The 20,688-nt window shown below is 43.9% G+C and overlaps 1 protein-coding gene across 1 annotated transcript in view; it reads left to right on the top strand.

Annotated features, from left to right (window-relative positions):
• TTC17 (tetratricopeptide repeat domain 17) overlaps nt 1-20,688 on the top strand; it is a 105,522-nt gene that overhangs the window by 81,939 nt on the left and 2,895 nt on the right. Inside the window, 7 exon segments of the mRNA XM_030560002.1 lie at nt 713-878; nt 5,084-5,204; nt 6,754-6,767; nt 6,770-6,912; nt 7,664-7,747; nt 9,669-9,788; nt 20,055-20,198. Coding sequence (XP_030415862.1) covers nt 713-878; nt 5,084-5,204; nt 6,754-6,767; nt 6,770-6,912; nt 7,664-7,747; nt 9,669-9,788; nt 20,055-20,198 — 792 coding nt within the window.

Genomic DNA, 20,688 nt, shown 5'->3' with positions numbered 1-20,688 from the left:
TGAATCTTAAAACAGGGAGGAATATCCCTCCCCCCCCTTTCTCCCTCACCCAGAGGCAAAACAGATTCAAGCTCCGTGAATCTAAAACAAAGGGATTCCCCCTTCTCCCCTCCCTCCCTGTTAAGTACAGACTCAATTCCCTTGAGCCTCAACAAGGGGGAAGAATCAGACAGGTCTTAAAAGCAAAACTTTTAATAAAAAGAAAGAAAAAAGTAAAAGGTGTCTCTGTACTTTAGACGGTAAAAGTTACAAGGTCTGTCAGCTTATAGAAACTGGAGAAAAAGCCTCCTCCAACGGAAATACAATTTAAAATACTTCCAGCAAACTACACATTTGCAAATACAGAAACAATTAAAAGACTATAACTGCCTTTCTTACTAAAATACTCACTAAAAAAGACTGTAGCAGGGAGATTGGCAAGAAAACTGGTTGCCCGTCTAGTCCCTTCCAGGACCCAGAGAGAACAAAACAAAACACCCAAAAACACAAACAAAGGCTTCCCTCCACCGAGATTTGAAAGTATCTTGTCTCCTGATTGGTCCCATGGTCAGGTGTTTGGTTCCCTGTTTGTTAACCCTTTACAGGTAAAAGAGACATTAACCCTTAACTATCTGTTTATGACACATGTACAAGTGAAATACATTAGAGGATTCATGTGTGCAGTATGGTATTATTTATCACAGTTACCCCTACCAATGTTATTCTTTTACAGATCACATTCCAGGTCAAACGTTTAAAGAAACCAAAAGCAGAAAGCTTGGATCTTCAAGAGCCCCCTGGGAGAAATGGAGAGGAAGGGGTTAATGTAGAAGATGAAAACCTTTACCAAATGGCACTGGAGATCAGTGGCCCAAAGATACCATCCCCTGGACCAGCAGGTAAATTAATGTTGTCAGGGAATGCAAATCCCTCAGTGCCTCACATTCCATTGTATTAATACATCAAATGGATAATAGTGAGATTCTAGAGGTATATTTTGGTTTATATGAATAAGTGGCACAATTAGAATTCTATTCTATAAAAATTCTTCAAAGAGCCTCTATTTCTAGAGTACAGTTGTGTTTTATATAGCACCTTTCACCTCAGCTGTTTCCTAAAACGCTTTTAGGGGTTAAATGAAAAATATGAGAGAGAAAAACTGAGAGGAGAAAAAGCAAGGGAGGAAAGATGTTTTGGGGCAATATTTGAATGAAGCCAGAGATATAATGAGGTGGAGAAAGTGGTGGTGGTAGTAATAGTAGTATTTACCTGGTGTCATTGAAGTGCAGAGCATTTTTGTATGTTCAGACACAGTATGAGATACATTTTATATAATGAACGATGCCTGCCCCAAGGACTTCACTCTGAGACAAAAATCAAATGTGGTCCCAGTCACAGAGTAGTGCCGAGTTTTTATTTTTACTATATTTTCTTTGATGATGGCCTGAAACAATGACTAGACATCTGTTCCAAATGGCAGGAATTGCAGAAGAGAATATATTTTTGTGCCAACTGAGGTGAAGTAAAGTGAAGAGAGAAATTGAGGTTGTGCTAGGGAGCAGAGAGAATGCAGGAGGAAAATAGAAAGAAGCAAGATCTGTAAGATAGGCTTGACCCAAGTGTGAAGATGTGCATCCACCACAGGAGGCATCAGTGGTACTCTGCACATGCTGGAATCCGAAGCTCCTGGAGTCTTGGGATGCCGTAGAAGAGAGAGTTCAAATAGTCAAGATGAGATGAAGTGGAGGTATGGGGAGGATTTCAGCAGACCTGTAGTCTAGAGAGTCTTGTACTTGGGTAGTGTTGCAAAGTTGATGCTAGACACATTGGTTTTTTCAAGCAAAGGGCTGTCTTATTGCAACAAATTTTAGTCAGTGACCAGTTAAAAGGTGGAATGGCAGAGTAAGGGGCATAGCTACAGTTATGAGTTTGAGTCTAATTCAATCTCAGACTTAAAGGACACCTCCAGTTCACCCAGCTGCAAAATGTGTACCTGATCCATTGGACTAGGACAGTCCAAGTAGTTGGACATGATGCTGGCCACATCACCATAGTGTACTGCTTGCTATGAAACCGACATGCCTGGACCATGTCGTGTCAATGAGCCATTGGCTCAGGGAAACTTTTTGACTTTGACCAGTTCGGTTGGATTTGACCTTGTGACTTAGGAGGCCACTTTGAAGGTTCTAATATGCACCTTTTAGTAAGCTCCCATTTTAGCAGTTGGAAGACTTGGATTTGTTAAATATTCAAACAGTAAAGATTACTTGAGGCTAAGCAGGTTGGAAATTGGATCGTACCTGTAACCTTACACTCTCCCATAATGCTGAGCTCACAAATACTATCTAGCTGTCTCGGTCTTAGGTATTTGTATGGTGTCCATTACAGTAGTATCTGAGCATCTCATATTCTTTAATGTATTTATCCTCTCAATATGCTGTGAGGTAGGAAGTACTATTATCCCCATTTTACAGATGGAAAGCTGAAGCACAGAGAGGCAAAGTGACATGCCCAAGGTCACGAAGGAATCTGTGCTAGATTAGGGAAATAAGCTCAGATGTCCCATGTATGAGGCTAGCTCCCTAACCAGTAGACCATCCTTTCTCCTGTTATATATTATCATTCCTCAGTGAGATGATCACTACCACTTCCAGCAGGGGGGCTCAGAAATGCCCATGTGAACTACTGAATACTTAAGAGTGAAATGCATTCCACAGTACTGACATGCTGAGAAACGATTACCCTGGCATGAATTTTCCCAGTGACACACTTGAGTACAACTTCCTTTAACGGGCCTCTAATCAAAGTGTTTTCTATGAGTTGATGTAATAGATTTATTTTAATTTTGCAAAAATAAAGGGAAGCACTTTCATGCAGGGGTGGGCAGTAAGATTTGGATCCAAATGGCAAAAGAAAATCAAGTAAGTACAGTAACTCCTCACTTAAAGTCGTCCTGGTTAACGTTGTTTCGTTGTTACATTATTGATAATTAGGGAACATGCTCGTTTAAAGTTGTGCAACGCTCCCGTCTAACATTGTTTGGCAGCTGCCTGCTTGTCCACTGTTAGCAGGAAGAGCAGCCTGTTACAGCTAGCTGGTGGGGGCTTGGAACCAGGGTGGACCGGCAGCCCCCATCAGCTCCCCGCTTCCCTAAGTTCCCTGTGCAGCAGCCATCCAGCAGGTTAGCAGTTGCAGCTGTCCCCCCCCCACTGCCATGTGCTGCTCCTGCCCTCTGCCTTGGGGTGCTTCCCGAGCTCCTGCTTGCTGTGCGGCAAGGGTGGGGGTAGGGAGAGGCTAATGTCGCAGTGTCCCCCTCACCCCTGCTCCTACACCCCGCTTACCCCTTCTTCTCCATATAGAGCAGGGTGGGGAGACAGAGAGCCTGAGGCAGCAGCTGCTGTCTCAACTTCCTGATCCACTTAAAAAGACAAGGCATTTAAGAGTGAGTCAGCTTACTTAAAGGGGCAGTATGCATTTCTCTCTCTCTCCCACACATAAGGTGTGTATGTCTCTGTCTGCTATGCTATCTCCCCTCCCCTCCATTCCTGCTGCCTTGTGGAGTGAAAGGCTACATTAACAACGTGTTAATCCTTGAGGGCTCAGCCAAGTGCTAGTTCATCATTTAGCACAGGGGTTCTCAAACTGGGGGTTGGGACCCCTCAGAGGGTCACAAGGTTATTACTGGGGGTCACGAGCTGTCAGCCTCCACCTCAAACCTTGCCATTCCTCCAGCATTTATAATGGTGTTAAATATATAAAAAACTATTTTTAATTTATGTGGGGAGGTCACACTCAGAGGCTTGCTTTGTGAAAGGGGTCACCAGTACAAAAGTTTGAGAACCACTGATCTAGCAGCAAGGCATCCCCTGGAAAATATCCCACCCTCTTCTACCCTCTAACTTCACCACCTCAGCCAAGCTTCACAATCATCATAGCTGTGAACAATATTAAATTGTTTAAAACGTATACTGTGTGTATATCTATATAATATATAGTTTTTTGTCTGGTGGAAAAAAATTACATTAATTCTTATTGGGAAATTGGATTTGCTTAACATCATTTCACTTAAAGTCGCATTTTTCAGGAACATTACTACAATGTTAAGTGAGGAGTTACTGTAGAAATAGATCTTGAAATGCTGCCTAGGCAATGTATTTAGCTCTTTGCTTGCTTGCTTTTTTTTTCTGCATAGTATTGTTGATGTTATTAAGCACTAATAGTTAGAACCATATAGAACCAGCATAGTTAGCCTCTTGCTTAGCTTCTAAAATATTTTTCTGCTTTATACACTCCACTTGTTTTGAAACTGCCATGCGAGAGACCATATTGACTGGTGGTTAAACAGGAAATCTGAAATCTTAGAGCCTGATCCAAAATGCACTGAAGTCAGTGGAAAGACTTCAGTGGAGTTTGGCCCATTTGTCTTATTCCTTACTTTTTCACTGATCTTCTGCATAACCATGGACAAAGTATCTCCCTGCCTCCATTTAGTCATCTGTAAAATGGGAAGAATAATATTTACCTAATGGGCAGTTCTGAGATTTAATTTCTTAATGATTTCTAAGGTACTCCTAGATCCGCAAGCAAGACTCTCCGTAAAAGTTCTCTTCCATCACGATCAGTAATAGTGTTATTCCCTGAAAAATATTGACATTATTCCATCTCACCCTGAAACAAAAAGAACAGAGGCTATAATAGTCAAAAAATATTTGTATTGATTCTGGAAGTAGTTGCAGAACTGACAAGGAAAGCTCAGCAACTCCTTGGTAATTTAATAATTTACCTCAAGAAACTCCACATGCAGAAATGCAGGTAACACATTGCTTTTTTGTGTGTAACCCAGAGAATAATTATTCTTAAACTACAGATGTGGAAAAGTGTTAATAAAAAGGTTTTTAAACATACACATTGCAGCCTGTCATGTCCTATTTAGGCTTGGATCCTGCAATCAGATCACCATAGGCAGACCTCTGGGCCCCACACATGCCTCTGCATTTGTAAAATGGTGTGTAAATCTGATGCTTTATACATCTTCAAAAATCTTTGTAGCTTGTTTTGGTTGTTTTTTTTAAGATAATTCCTTGTATTGCCTTCTTCTTTCTAGGGCAAAAGCGTGACTATCGCAGCCTGGGCTGGCCAAGTCCTGATGAGTGTTTGAAACTCCGCAGGGTGGAGTTCACTACTGTAGCCAGCACATGGCTAGCTGTTTCTGCTAAAAACATTGAGTGAGTATCATGCATGTGAACTTAATCAAGTGATCGGGGTAGGGTGGCTGTATGGTCTTATTATGTACATGTGCCAAACATCTTAGTTGCCTGCTAAAGCAAAGGGCAACTCTACTATGGCTTCAGCCAGTCTAGATACCACCTGTATAGTACTCCACCCAGGGAAGTGAGTCTTTAACATGGAGCCAACATCAGGGCTGGGGACTGTGACAGCCCCTTTGTTCTTTGATTTGAGAGTGTCTGTCCCTGTGGGCCACCCACATTTGCAGTTTAGGGTTAGTGGTATATGCTCAGTTGTTTCAGACGGTCCTACAGCAGCAATGAACAGGGTGGCTATTTTCTATCTGTGTTTGGCAAGGACCTTTTTCCTCAAATACAAACCATGTTACTGTTGTCACTGACTGTCACCTCAGTATACATGGGGCTCCTTCTTAAATCCATTCTTGTGCAGAATCCTGCAGCCTATTTGTTATGCACAGTATCTTGTGAGCATGACACCAATGCGCTCAGGTTTACTTGGGCTGCCTGCTGGTGTCCAGATGGTGTTTAAGGACTGAGAGAGTGCTACCTGTGAGTGATAGTGTTGTAGTTGCAGTCAATGGAGGTGCTGAGTTAGATCCCAATGATATAATAGAGGGTAGGCTGTCAGCAGGTCATTCAGCAGGGCCTTTCGGCTCTGGAACTTGGTACCCACCTTGGTCTGAATCTGTTGACGTTCAGGGATTGCTGCAAAGGCCATCTATTTGCTAGGGCTTTGGGGAAGGGTTGTGGGTTTGCATGGGTATCTTTTTGTTTTTTTTATTTATATATTGATTAGTTAAATTTTTGTTGTGTTCTGTTGTTGGGTGGTTTTTCCTTGTAAGGACTGTTATTTAAGTCAAAATAAATAGACTGTCTCCCTTCCCCTTTTCTCATCACTTTCTAGCCCATGCTGTAATATTGCAAGTCCCCTTCATATTTGCATTCTTTGCAGAAGAGAATATTGGTTAGGCAAACAGAGGAGGGTGAGCGGTCTTGGATTTGGAAACCTGCTCTAATTAATGTAAACACTGAGCCAGGTTGGGGGTGAGTGGGTGGGTTGCATGATCTGTATAATCATACATGTACCAAGTGCTAATGGAAAAATTACCAATATGCCTCTATCCTTGGTGATCTATATCAACTCTGCTGCTGTAAGGAAACTAGCTTGTGGTTAACGGCCACTCCTGACGAAGAGCTCTGTGTAAGCTCAAAAACTTTCTGTCTCGCCAACAGAAGATGGTTCAGTAGAAGATATTATCTCACCTACCTTGTTTCTCTACCACTCAGTTATGCAATGTAATAAGACAGACAAACATCAGCTAGAATGGGTTAGCAAAGAAGGCTGCGGTTTAGAATTTTGTCTACAAAGCGAAGGTCAAATTCTCCTGTTCTCCAAATGAGGCTCTGCCAGCATCCAAACAAACTTACGCTGCCTGCATAAGCTGTTTTTGTTAATTGACTCCTCCCTCTCCCTCTTCTGACCAGAAGGATCTGTGTATGACTTAGAACTTGGTTTCTTCCTTTCTAGCATTACAGAGTACATTGATTTGCCACACAGCTGCAAGAACCAGCCATGGAGCCCCTTTGCAGCCCCAGTCTACCTGCCAGTATGCACACCTTGGACCATCTGCAAGGGGTCTCCAATCGGGCTAGCCTGCATTACACTGGAGAGAGTCAGCTGAAGGAGGTACACTTCTGTCTTCACATTGCTGTTTGGAGGCTATCCGAGATTTTAAGGATCAAGAGACCATGAGATTTATGTCAAGGATGGGATGGTTCCAAGGATTTGTAATAGGCTGACAAACCTTTCCTCACTGATTCACTGCTCATGGGTACTAATGAATGACCAAACTTACTACCAAATAATGAGTATTCAGCAGCCTATGATGATCTCACTTCATTTTTTAGTAGATCAGAGACCTTATTATTAATTCCCCTTTCGGCTTTCTAAACAAAAGAGACGAGAATCAAATGGTCCCTGGACACTGAACTGCCTTCTCTCTCCTAGAAGTGATCCCTCTAACACACAGTGGAGAGGAAATTTGTCTAGCAACTACCACCAAGGCTGTCCCTATTCTGTAGCTAAACAGTCACTAGAGTTGTCAATCTGGGACCTATTGCCAATAATAAAGTTATATAAAGAAAAATTTTGCCATATATGTTGAGCAGATCACAAAATGCTGAATCCATCTCTTGTCATGTTTTCCATATTTCAGTACTATACTTCAGGGGCCGTATTCTCACTGCCAGCTAGTGCATTTGTATTGTACACAAAAGCCCCCAGATATGCAGGCAACAGAGTCCTTCTTAGGTGTGGGATCCAGTCTTTGCAGGGAGACAGCATGAGATTTTAAGAAGCCATTTACTTAACCTGTGTTTCCTTGATTTCATCTTGTCAATTTCCACCCTCTAAGCGCCTGCCTTTCCCTCCTCCCCAGGTATTACAGAATCTTGGCAAAGACCAGTATTCACCACAGTCATTAGAACAAGTTGGAACTCGAATAGCCAAAGTTTTGGAAAAGGTATGTATGTGTGTGTGTGAGACAGACAAAATTGCAGCAGGGTCTTATAGTGTCCTGTACTTTACTTGCCTGACAATTCAGCCTCAGGGCTATCTGTCCAGAAACTCAGTCTAGGACCATGGTGATATTCGATGATAGTTTAAAGAGAGTTCTATCTCTATGCAGTATCTGCAATTGCTTGTAAGCCTTTTTCTGACCAACATTCTGTGCTTATACAATGTGAGGTGAATCCGTCAGATCTCTGTGTGTATCGATTTAATAAAATAAAATTTTTTTAAAGTCTTGGTATCCCACCCATATGACATCATCCCTATGCTGGGCAGCATTATTATGATACTTCATTCTTCTTCACTGGCTTCCATCTGAGGATCTTGGAGTACTTTGAAAACATTAATAAATGTAGCCTTATGGCACACCTGCCAAAATAGGGATAGTACTGTTATGTCTGTTTTAAAGCTGAGGAAACTAAAATATAGAGAGATTAATGTCCAGATTCTCCTCTCTTACACGGCTACAACTCCCACTGAATCCAGTGAGCTTCACCCAAATAAGTGAACCAGAAATTTGGCCTATGATCTCCCACAGGCCTCTCACTAAGACTATGGCTGGGTTAAGCATAGAACACAGATCATCCATCAGCTAGTTTTCTTCCTTAGCCAAAGAACTTATTCAAACCCTGCAAGACTGCTATTGAGTTAATGGTGTGTGGGTGTGTGTGCGCGCACGTGTGTGTCTCATAAAACAATGGTCAGATTTTTATACCTGGACCCAGTTTTATTACATCTGCTGTCTTACTGACATCCATCAAAAAATTGATCAGGTGAAGTTCAGAACATTCTGCTCCAAAGTGGGAAACCATAAAGCAGGCTGATTTATAAAGTTAATGGAAGAGGTTTCCTATTTGGGCATCTCTGCATCAGTGGTCTGTCTTGACATCACTCATTTCAGCAATACTGGACTATCTACTAGCTCTGAAACAACCTAGACTTCGTTAGTCCCATAATGGTCCACTACTCTTTGGTAGAGGCTTCTAGATCAGATGCCCACTTTGGTAGGGCTGTCCTGACATCTTTAAGTAGGACTCTGACTAGCCATCTCCAAGCAGCCAGATAGCTGCTTGTTAGTTACCAAGAGTGAAATCTATGTGCACAGTCACTCAGTTATCTGCCCTACAGTAACTTTAAGATGTAATACATATGGATTCCATGACCAGCCTCCTTCCCCACAACTACGGAGTCCTACTCCTTTGGGATTCTGTATTGGTGAAGGAACCAGTGGACAGTTGGGCCTGTTCTTTCCTTTTTGCCTTCAGCTGGGGGGATGGGGAGGCATAATGACAAGTAGGGTGCAGGTGTAGTCCCAACAAACACTGCTGACTAGGAGAATTCAATCTTATGTGCATGGATCGTAGGCATGCCAAGAGTAGAATCCATGTGGACAACACATCTGAAAGGACCATAGTTACTCTAGAGTAAGTAACTCTTCTTTCTTTAGGTTGCAGAGTCAAGCACTCAGAAATTATGAAATGCCAGAATTCAGGTTGTCCATGCAACATTGATTTGGCCCACTGGTGCAGATACATTGTTAGTCCTTAATTACATACTATTTTTCCATAGGACTCATGTTCAAGAGTGCATAAGATGGATGCACAACAGGTCACAATGAAAGTTGCAGAAGCAACCATAAATTTGGCATTTCCTAATTTTCAGGCATTTGACTTTGCAATCTAAATAATTTAGCTGTTTTGTATATCTCATTATCGGGTAACAAATGCGTTTTTGCTGTCTTTTCTAAAGTTATATAGTTTAATTTTTAAATGGAAAACATTGGTTATGGAGTGTAGAAGGAGGTGGTGGGCTGGGAGAATATTTTGTACAGGTTTGTGTAATTTTTTTCCCTTTGCTGCATTGTTTTTTTTCAGATCAGACTTCCTGGGTCCTCTCCAGCATGGCGGCTCTCTTACTGGAGGGTGAAAGGTCAAGGGAAGAAAGCAATAGACTGTCTGCGGCAGGCCTTGCACTATGCGCCGCATCACATGAAGGTACGTGCACCACTGCTCACCACTGAAATGAAATACTGGCAACTCTTCCCAGCTTGTGGCTCATCTGTAGCCAGATAAGGAGTTCTCATCAGTTGACTCTCATCAGCGCCCCCCAGCTAGTGTAAATGTCAGATACACTCTCACTTGGCCAACACATTGACCTAGAATATTAGCCAGTCCTAGTGAAGGTCCTTGAGGCTTTCATCACCTCTTTAATGTAGGATGTATTTTTACACACTTGCAGAAGACATAGTTATAAGTCTCCCCTGAGCCTGGAAGGGCAGGTGAATGTTCTTCAAGACTGACATGCTCAGTAATAAATGGCAGGCAGACTATCAATACATACATGAATCCCTTGATCATATGGAGTTGCCTTAGTTGCTAAATGTACGTGGGCATGCTGGAACAGGAATTGGTTGTTTCTGCCTCCCAGGGATTAGTTAATATGTGCTAGGAGTGCTTAATGCTTATATAGCACTTTCCATCAACAAAGAGTTTTACCTCTGTTGGGGAGGTTGTTCATAGTCGTTAGCCTCTTTTTACAGCTATGGAAACTGAGACATAGAGTGGAGAAGGGACTTTGCCAAGGCTACACAGTGAGTCCATGGCAGAGCTGGGATTAGAACTGAAGAGAAAAGAAGGAAGAATGGTTTTGTCATTAAGGAATTGGATTACAATTTGGGAGATCTGGGGTGTTTTGCCGGCTCTGCCACAAATTTCCTGGGCCAGTCACTTAATCTCTGTATGCCTCTATTCCCCATCTGTAAAATGGCATTTAGAGTGTTTCCCTACCTCAAGGGGTATTGGGAGGATGTACATGTTTTTGTGCGGCGGTCAGATACTGTGGTGATGGCATCCACATGGGTGGAAAGAGATAATTTAGTTTATGCCTGGCTTCCCTGTCCCACGTGCACTCCACCTGACAGCACTGTGTCTACCCAGGGTTGTGAGTTCAGTCCTTGAGGGGGCCATTTAGGGATTTGGGAATTGGTCCTGCTTTGAGCAGGGGGTTGGACTAGATGATCTTCTAAGGTCCCTTCCAACCCTAATATTCTATGATTCTATTTTAGTTCTACTGCATTTGTTTCACTTCTGTAATTCAGTCTTGCTTTGCCCTGCGTCTCCTAAAGGAAGACTGGAACTAGGAGATTATGCAGGTTAAGCACCATCAACTCTTTTTTTTTTTTTTTCCTACTGCTTTCTTTTTTGTTTGTTTTTTGAACTGTTTAAGGCTCTTCAGAGTTGGTTCCCTTAGCAATGTGTTTTATGGGAGGGATTGGAGTAACATGATTGGCAGTTATTAGCACACTGCCAACTTGGCAAGAACACAGCCCTTCAGTGCTAACCAATCTCCAGCAATTTCATGTCATTGCTCAACACCAGAATGCTTTCCAACCTCAGGACTTGTCTTCCTATTTGAAGGAGCAGCTGTCTCCAGAAAACATGTGGGCTTGGTTTGTTGAAATCCAACAGCTTGAAAACTCTGTGCGGCTTGGCACTGAATGAGCAGCTATTCAATATTTTGTTTTATCCTCATGTGTGTCTCCATGCCTTATTTACGGCACATTATTCAAATCCTTTTCTCACTACAGAATTTCCTTGTAGGTTTTTCTGTGGCACTCTTCACTATAGTATCTTAGTGCTTCACAAACATGAATGAATTTATTTTTACAACACCTTGTGAGGTGAGGTGGTACTCTCCCCATTTTAACGACCAGGAATGGAAACACAGGGAGACTAATGTCAAAAGTGTCCCTTAGTTTTGGGTGCCCAATGTGAGATGTCTAGGGCTTGATTTTTCAGAGTACTTAGCATTATGAAGCAATTTATGTGTTCAAAGCATAGCTCTCATTGATTTAATTTGCAACTGAAGTGCTTAGCTCTTCTGCAAATCAGACCCCCATCAGGTGCTCAGAAAATGAGGAATAAACAATTAGTGGCCACCTGGGCAAGTTGCATTGTCATAAACAGATAGTTAAGGGTTAATGCCTCTTTTACCTGTAAAGGGTTAAAAAGTTCACCTAGCCTAGCTGACACCTGACCAGAGGAACCAATGAGGGAACAAGATGTTTGAAAAGGAAGGAGGGAAGTTTTCCTTTGTTTAATCAGTTTTCAGTTTCAGCTGGAGTGGAAAAGATCAAGGAACCAGCCTCTTATCAGAGTAGTAAGTTTTAGAAAGAGATAAATAGGTTTATGTTTATTTTCTTTGTAACTTGTCTTGGTACCATTAAAGGAATTATCAAATTTGGGTATTCTTGTGTGTATTAAAGTTTTTGCCCAGGGGAACATCCTCTGTGTTTTGAATCTGCTGTCTATGAGAGTAGCTGTGTCATAAACAGATAGCTAAGGGTTAATGTCTCTTTCACCTGGAGCACCTGACCAAAGGACCAATCAGGAAACCGGATTTTTTCAACTTTGGGTGGAGGGAATTGTGTGTCTGAGTCTTTTGTCTGTCTGCCTGCTGTCTCTGAGCTTTGGAGAAGTAGTTCTGTTTTCTAATCTTCTGTTTCTAAGTGTAAGGACAAAGAGATCAGATAGTAAGTTATATGGTTTCTTTTCTTGGTATTTGCATGATATAAGTGCTGGAGTGCTTTGATTTGTATTCTTTTTGAATAAGGCTGTTTATTCATATTCTTTTAAGCAATTGACCCTGTGTTGTATCATCTTATACAGAGAGAACATTTGTATGTATTTTTCTTTCTTTTTTATATAAAGCTTTCTTTTAAGACCTGTTGGAGTTTTCTTTACTTCAGGGAAATTGAGTCTATACTCACCAGGGAATTGGTGGGGAGGAAGAAATCGGGGAGATCTGTGTGTTGGATTGCTAGCCTGATTTTGCATTCCCTCTGGGGGGAATAGGAAAGTACTTTTTGTTTCCAGGATTGGGAACAGAGAGGGGGGAGTCTCTGTGTAGTTTCACAGAGCTTGTGTCTGTGTATCTCTCCAGGAGCACCTGGAGGGGGGAAGGGAAAAAGGATTATTTCCCTTTGTTGTGAGACTCAAGGGATTTGGGTTTTGGGGTCCCAGGGAAGGTTTTCCAGTGGGACCAGAGTGCCCCAAAACACTCTAATTTTTTGGGTGGTGGCAGCAGGTACCAGGTCCAAGCTGGTGACTAAGCTTGGAGGTTTTCACGCTAACCCCCATATTTTGGACGCTAAGGTCCAAATCTGGGAATAAGGTTATAACATGGTGGCAGAGGTGGGATCTAGACAGAATCCAGAAGCCAGTAGGAATATCATATTTTTCTTTTCTCTGCTAAGGGCTTTTTAGCAGAGAGAAACAGTTTGGTTTTAAAAGGGAACCAGAGAGAATTTTTTTTTCTGCTCTCTCTAGCAGTTTGTGGTTTGCATGTTAAGCGAGAAGCCATTACCAAACTGTTAAGGGTCTTTTGTCATGCAATAGCCCTCCCATTAGGAGGCAAGTACCAGCACTTATATGCATGCAAATAAAGTGGTTTTTCTGGTTTCCCTTCACTGAACATTAGCTAGAGAGAGAAAGGGGAAAAAGCACTGTTGCTAGGCAGACTCCAGGAGGGAACAGAGCCTGCAGTTCAAAAGAGAAACACCGGAGGGCACCCCAACACAAGAAAACAGGAACCATGTCTACCAGGACAAAAATGGAGGCCGAAGACCAATTCAAAGAAGCTGAACACAGGCGAGAGATGGAAAAACACAAACAGGAACTAGAAATAAAACAAAAAGATGGAGATAAAAGAAAAGGAAGAAAACATGAAACTGGCAGCCCAAGAGGCAGCACACAAAATAAAACTAGAAGAAGAAGAGGTAGCCTACCGAAGGAAACAAGCAGAAGATGAGTTGGCCCACAGAAGGAAGCAAGAAGAAGAAGAGGCGGCCCACCGCCGAGACATGGAAAAACACCAAAAGAAATGGAAAAAACAACAAAAGAAAATGAAGAGAAGGAAAAACAGAGAAAACATGAACTGGACTTGGCAAAAGCTGGGCTGCATGTGCCAGCCAACCCTAACAACCCGGCGCCAATTATTGCTCCACAGCACAGGAAATTTCCCACCTACAAGGCAGGTGATGACACCGAGGCCTTCTTGGAAAATTTTGAAAGAGCCTGTCTTGGGTACAGCATCCCCGAAGACCAGTACATGGTAGAATTAAGGCCACAACTCAGTGGACCTTTAGCAGAGGTGGCAGCTGAAATGCCTAAGCCGCAAATGAATGACTATAAACTTTTTCAAACCAAGGCCAGATACAGGATGGGGATAACCCCAGATCATGCCCGTCGGCGTTTCAGAACCCAAAAGTGGAAACCAGAGGTGTCATTTCCCAAACACGCCTACTACATTGCAAAAAACTATGAGGCCTGGCTAACAGGAAACAACATTCAAACCTTGGAAGAACTGAACCTCCTCATACAAATGGAGCAGTTCTTGGATGGTGTTCCTGAAGACATCACACGGTACATACAAGATAGAAATCCCAAAGATATCGCTGAGGCGGGGGAGATTGGAGCCAAATGGATGGAACTGGCAGAAAGCAAAAAAGCTACTGTCAAGGGGAACGATTACCCCAGGGGGCACACAGACCATAAACCCTACAACCGAGGACAGCCAAAGACCCCACATACCACCCAAGTAAAGCCACAAACACCCTACTCTTCCACCTCACCAGTCTCCAGTAACTCACCTCGGCCCAGTGACCCGTCAGATGGAAGATGCTTTAAGTGTAATGAACTGGGACATATCAAGGCCAACTGTCCCAAGAACACCATACGAGTGCAATTCATTACACCACCATCACACCAAAGATCCCCAGGCCCGGATGCCTCTCAAATACCCGTGGAGCGAAGGGAAAATTTGAGAGTGGGCGGAAAGAAGGTTACAGTGTGGAGAGACATGGGGGCACAAGTGTCAGCTATCCACCAATCCTTCGTAGACCCCAAATTCATCAACCCAAAGGCCAAAGTTACAATTTACCCCTTCATGTCACAAGCTGTAGACTTGCCTACAGCTGAACTGCCTGTCCAGTACAAAGGCTGGTCAGGAATGTGGACTTTTGCCGTATATGACAATTATCCTATCCCCATGCTACTGGGGGAAGACTTGGCCAACCAGGTGAGGCGGGCCAAGAGAGTGGGAATGGTTACCCGTAACCAAACCAGGCAAGCTTCCAGACCCATTCCTGTTCCTGAGCCGTCCACAGAGGCCCCGTCTGTGTTACCAGAGACCCAGACAGAGGTAGTGGACCCGGATTCCATGCCTACCACTGAAACAGCCACCGCATCTCCAGTCCCAGGCCCGGAACTGGAACAGCAACCAGCACCAGCAAGTGCAACCACATCTTCAAACTCAACGCCAGAGGGCGCCAGCGAGCCAGAACTGGCAGAAGCAACAGACAGCCATACCCAAAAGGCTCAGCCAGAGCCTGAAATACCCTCAGGTGCACCAGCGGAGAGCGGTTCACCAGCAACGGAAACAACCCCATCACCTACATCGCTTCCAGAGGGACCAAGCCCAAGTCCACAGTCTGAGGAAGAACTGGTGACCCCAGCCTCAAGGGAACAGTTCCAGACTGAGCAGGAAGCAGATGACAGCCTTCAGAAAGCTTGGGCGGCGGCACGGAGCGCCCCACCGCCTCTCAGCTCTTCTAATCGATCCCGGTTTGTTATAGACCAAGGACTTTTATACAAGGAAATTCTTTCTGGTGGACACCGGGAAGAATGGCAGCCGCAAAAACAGTTGGTGGTTCCAACTAAGTACCGGGGGAAGCTCTTAAGCTTAGCCCATGATCATCCCAGTGGCCATGCTGGGGTGAACAGAACCAAGGACCGGTTGGGGAAGTCCTTCCACTGGGAGGGGATGGGCAAGGATGTTGCCAAGTATGTCCGGTCTTGTGAGGTATGCCAAAGAGTGGGTAAGCCTCAAGACCAGGTCAAGGCCCCTCTCCAGCCACTCCCCATAATTGAGGTCCCATTTCAGCGAGTAGCTGTGGATATTCTGGGCCCTTTCCCAAAAAAGACGCCCAGAGGAAAGCAGTACGTACTGACTTTAGTGGACTTTGCTACCCGATGGCCAGAAGCAGTAGCTGTAGGCAACACCAGGGCTAACACTGTGTGCCTGGCCCTAACAGACATCTTTGCCAGGGTAGGTTGGCCTTCTGACATCCTTACAGATTCAGGGTCTAATTTCTTGGCAGGGACCATGGAAAAACTGTGGGAAACTCATGGGGTGAATCACTTGGTTGCCACCCCGTACCACCATCAAACCAATGGCCTGGTGGAAAGGTTCAATGGAACTTTGGGGGCCATGATACGAAAATTCATCAACGAATTCTCCAATAATTGGGACCTAGTGTTGCAGCAGTTGCTGTTTGCCTACAGGGCTGTACCACATCCCAGTTTAGGGTTTTCACCATTTGAACTTGTGTATGGTCACGAGGTTAAGGGGCCATTACAGTTGGTGAAGCAGCAATGGGAGGGGTTTACGCCTTCTCCAGGAACTAACATTCTGGACTTTGTAAGCAACCTACAAAGCACCCTCCGACACTCTTTAGCCCTTGCTAGAGAGAATCTAAAGGATGCTCAGGAAGAGCAAAAGGCCTGGTATGACAGACATGCCAGAGAACGTTCCTTCAAGGTAGGAGACCAGGTTATGGTCTTGAAGGCGCAACAGGCCCATAAGATGGAAGCATCATGGGAAGGGCCATTCACGGTCCAAGAGCGCCTGGGAGCTGTAAACTACCTCATAGCATTTCCCAATTCCTCACTAAAGCCTAAAGTGTACCATGTTAATTCTCTCAAGCCTTTCTATTCCAGAGATTTACAGGTTTGTCAGTTTACAGTCCAGGGAGATGATGCTGAGTGGCCTGACGGTGTCTACTACGACGGTAAAAAAGACGGTGGCGTGGAAGAGGTGAACCTCTCAACCACCCTGGAACGTCTGCAGCGGCAACAAATCAAGGAGCTGTGCACTAGCTTCGCCCCATTGTTCTCAGCCACCCCAGGACGGACTGAACGGGCATACCACTCCATTGATACAGGTAATGCTCACCCAATCAGAACCCCACCCTACCGGGTGTCTCCTCATGCCCAAGCTGCTATAGAACGGGAGATCCAGAACATGCTACAGATGGGTATAATCCGCTCATCTACCAGTGCATGGGCATCTCCAGTGGTTCTGGTACCCAAACCAGATGGGGAAATACGCTTTTGCGTGGACTACCATAAGCTAAATGCTGTAACTCGTCCGGACAACTATCCAATGCCACGCACCGATGAGCTATTGGAGAAGTTGGGACGTGCCCAGTTCATCTCTACAATAGACTTAACCAAGGGGTACTGGCAAGTACCGCTAGATGAACCTGCCAAGGAGAGGTCAGCATTAGTCACCCATGCGGGGGTGTATGAATTCAATGTCCTTCCTTTCGGCCTTCGAAATGCACCCGCCACCTTCCAGAGGCTGGTAGATGGTCTACTAGCTGGACTGGGAGAATTTGCAGTTGTCTACCTCGATGATGTGGCCATTTTTTCCGACTCCTGGCCCGAACACCTACTCCACCTGGAAAAGGTCTTTGAGCGCATCAGGCAGGCAGGACTAACTGTTAAGGCCAAAAAGTGTCAAATAGGCCAAAACAGAGTGACTTATCTGGGGCACCAGGTGGGTCGAGGAACCATAAACCCCCTACAGGCCAAGGTGGATGCTATCCAAAAGTGGCCTGTCCCACGGTCCAAAAAGCAAGTCCAATCCTTCTTAGGCTTGGCCGGATACTACAGGCGATTTGTACCACACTACAGCCAAATCGCTGCCCCATTGACCGACCTGACCAAAAAGACCCAGCCAAATGCAGTTAAGTGGACTGATGAGTGTCAAAAGGCCTTTACCCAACTTAAGGCGATGCTCATGTCTGACCCTGTGCTCAGGGCCCCGGACTTTGACAAGCCATTCCTAGTAACCACGGATGCATCTGAGCGTGGTATAGGAGCAGTGCTCATGCAGGAAGCAACAGATCACAACTTCCATCCTGTCGTGTTTCTCAGCAAGAAACTGTCTGAGAGGGAAAGTCACTGGTCAGTCAGTGAAAAGGAATGCTATGCCATTGTGTACGCCCTGGAAAAGCTACGCCCATATATTTGGGGACGGCAGTTCAAACTACAAACTGACCATGCTGCACTAAAGTGGCTTCATACTGCCAAGGGGAACAACAAGAAACTTCTTCGTTGGAGTTTAGCTCTCCAAGATTTTGATTTTGAAATTCAACACATCACAGGAGCTTCTAACAAAGTTGCTGATGCTCTCTCCCGTGAGAGTTTCCCAGAATCCAGTAGTTAAAAAGTGTTCTTAAAATGTACAAGTCTGTTAGTTATATACTTAGGGGTATATGTAAAGGTGCATGTGTTGTATTAATCTGTTTATTTTCAAGTTCTAGAAGGAAATCGCCGCCAGTGAGCTTCCCCACTGTCTGCAATTTGGGGGGCGTGTCATAAACAGATAGCTAAGGGTTAATGTCTCTTTCACCTGGAGCACCTGACCAAAGGACCAATCAGGAAACCGGATTTTTTCAACTTTGGGTGGAGGGAATTGTGTGTCTGAATCTTTTGTCTGTCTGCCTGCTGTCTCTGAGCTTTGGAGAAGTAGTTCTGTTTTCTAATCTTCTGTTTCTAAGTGTAAGGACAAAGAGATCAGATAGTAAGTTATATGGTTTCTTTTCTTTGGTATTTGCATGAATATAAGTGCTGGAGTGCTTTGATTTGTATTCTTTTTGAATAAGGCTGTTTATTCAATATTCTTTTAAGCAATTGACCCTGTGTTGTATCATCTTATACAGAGAGAACATTTGTATGTATTTTTCTTTCTTTTTTATATAAAGCTTTCTTTTAAGACCTGTTGGAGTTTTCTTTACTTCAGGGAAATTGAGTCTATACTCACCAGGGAATTGGTGGGAGGAAGAAATCGGGGAGATCTGTGTGTTGGATTGCTAGCCTGATTTTGCATTCCCTCTGGGGGGAATAGGAAAGTACTTTTTGTTTCCAGGATTGGGAACAGAGAGGGGGGAGTCTCTGTGTAGTTTCACAGAGCTTGTGTCTGTGTATCTCTCCAGGAGCACCTGGAGGGGGGAAGGGAAAAAGGATTATTTCCCTTTGTTGTGAGACTCAAGGGATTTGGGTTTTGGGGTCCCAGGGAAGGTTTTCCAGTGGGACCAGAGTGCCCCAAAACACTCTAATTTTTTGGGTGGTGGCAGCAGGTACCAGGTCCAAGCTGGTGACTAAGCTTGGAGGTTTTCATGCTAACCCCCATATTTTGGACGCTAAGGTCCAAATCTGGGAATAAGGTTATAACAAGCTGGATGCTAATCTCTCCCAGAGGGTTTTCTTTTACCTTTCTTTTCTTAAATTAAAAGCCTTTTTTTCTTAATACCTGATTGATTTTTCCTTGTTTTTAGATCCAAGGGGGTTGGATCTGGATCCACCAGGAGTTGGTGGGAGAAAGGAAGGGGGATGGTTAATTTCTCCTTGTTGTAAGATCCAAGGGGTTTGGATCTGTGTTCACCAGGGAATTGGGGAAGTTTCTCAAGGCTACCCAAGGAAGGGAGTGCTTGTGAATGGTGGCAGCAATACCAGATCTAAGCTGGTAGTTAAGCTTAGAAGTGTCCATGCATGTCCCCACATCTGTACCCTAAAGTTCAGAGTGGTGAAGGAACCTTGACACGCATAAACCCAATTTTCACAGCATCTCATAGGAACTCTGTGACAAAGGCAGTTCTCCAGGGTCGCCTTCAGCTGCATTAACGATAAGACCGTCCTTTCTCTTCCCAAAATCCCCTGCCTCATCACTACACACCTTCTAACTTCTGCAACATAGAAGGCAGGGGTCCTACAGTCTCCTTCAGTACACAGTGCTGATTTATCCCCAGAGGAATCCTGTGGGGGGAAAATAATATGGGATCATGTAATTAAAGATTATATCATGCATATGCCCAAGGGGCCCAAATTAGAATTGCACAGGCAACCTTAAAACTGGCATTTCTTAACTTTTGAGTGCTCAACTTTGCAACCGTAATGAATGTTCTGTTAATGTAGATTTTTGTGTGTAATTACATATAAATATTACAGATGTCTGGATTTGTACTTCTGAAGTCTAAACCCATGAGAAATAAAATAGGAGCCACCCATCCATCTCCAAGAAATAACCCAGTGGGAAGGAAGAGATGGTAAAGTCCCTGCCAACTCCATGATTCAGGGTCAAGAGAATGCAGCTTGTACTGCCCACTCCCTTTATACTTCTGGCTCTTCTCTTTTCAGGATGTGCCACTAATAAGCCTAGCAAACATCTTCCACAATGCAAAACTTTGGAATGATGCCATCATCGTGGCTACCATGGCAGTGGAAATAGCCCCGCACTTTGTGGTTAATCATTTTACACTGGCTAATGTCTATGTTGCAATGGTGAGTAGCAGCTGCTAGATTTTCTCCCATCTCCAGATACAGCGTAAAGCAGCTTTGAGCCCAGAAGCAAGCTTAGAATTTCAAGGCTAGAGGTGCAGGAGGCTGGAAGTGGAGATGAACAAGATCAGAAAGGAGGAATATTCTTTCAGATATGCTCTTGCAATTATTCCAACATCTACACAGATCATTTAATACTGGGATGGCTACTGTATTTATAGTCTGATGTCACAATACTATGACTACAAGGCCTAGTAATGACAGTAGCAAACTGCAGATCATTCTGCTTAATCCCCCCTCTAAATAATGTCCTAAAAGTTTACATGGCACTGAAAAATTGGAGACAAATAAAGAAGAGTCCCTGTCTTGAATAGTTTGCAGTCTATAGGCCCAAGTGGTACAATACAATACAAAATAACTGGATAACGCAAGTGAGACATAATTTCAAAATCTAGATTATCAGACCACAAAGATCACTAGTGGGTAGAAAAAG

The sequence above is a fragment of the Gopherus evgoodei genome, chromosome 4 (genome assembly GCF_007399415.2).
Source record: "Gopherus evgoodei ecotype Sinaloan lineage chromosome 4, rGopEvg1_v1.p, whole genome shotgun sequence".
Lineage (NCBI taxonomy): Eukaryota > Metazoa > Chordata > Testudines > Testudinidae > Gopherus > Gopherus evgoodei.
Note: the sequence above shows the minus strand (reverse complement) of the source record. Positions and strands in the feature narration are given on the sequence as shown.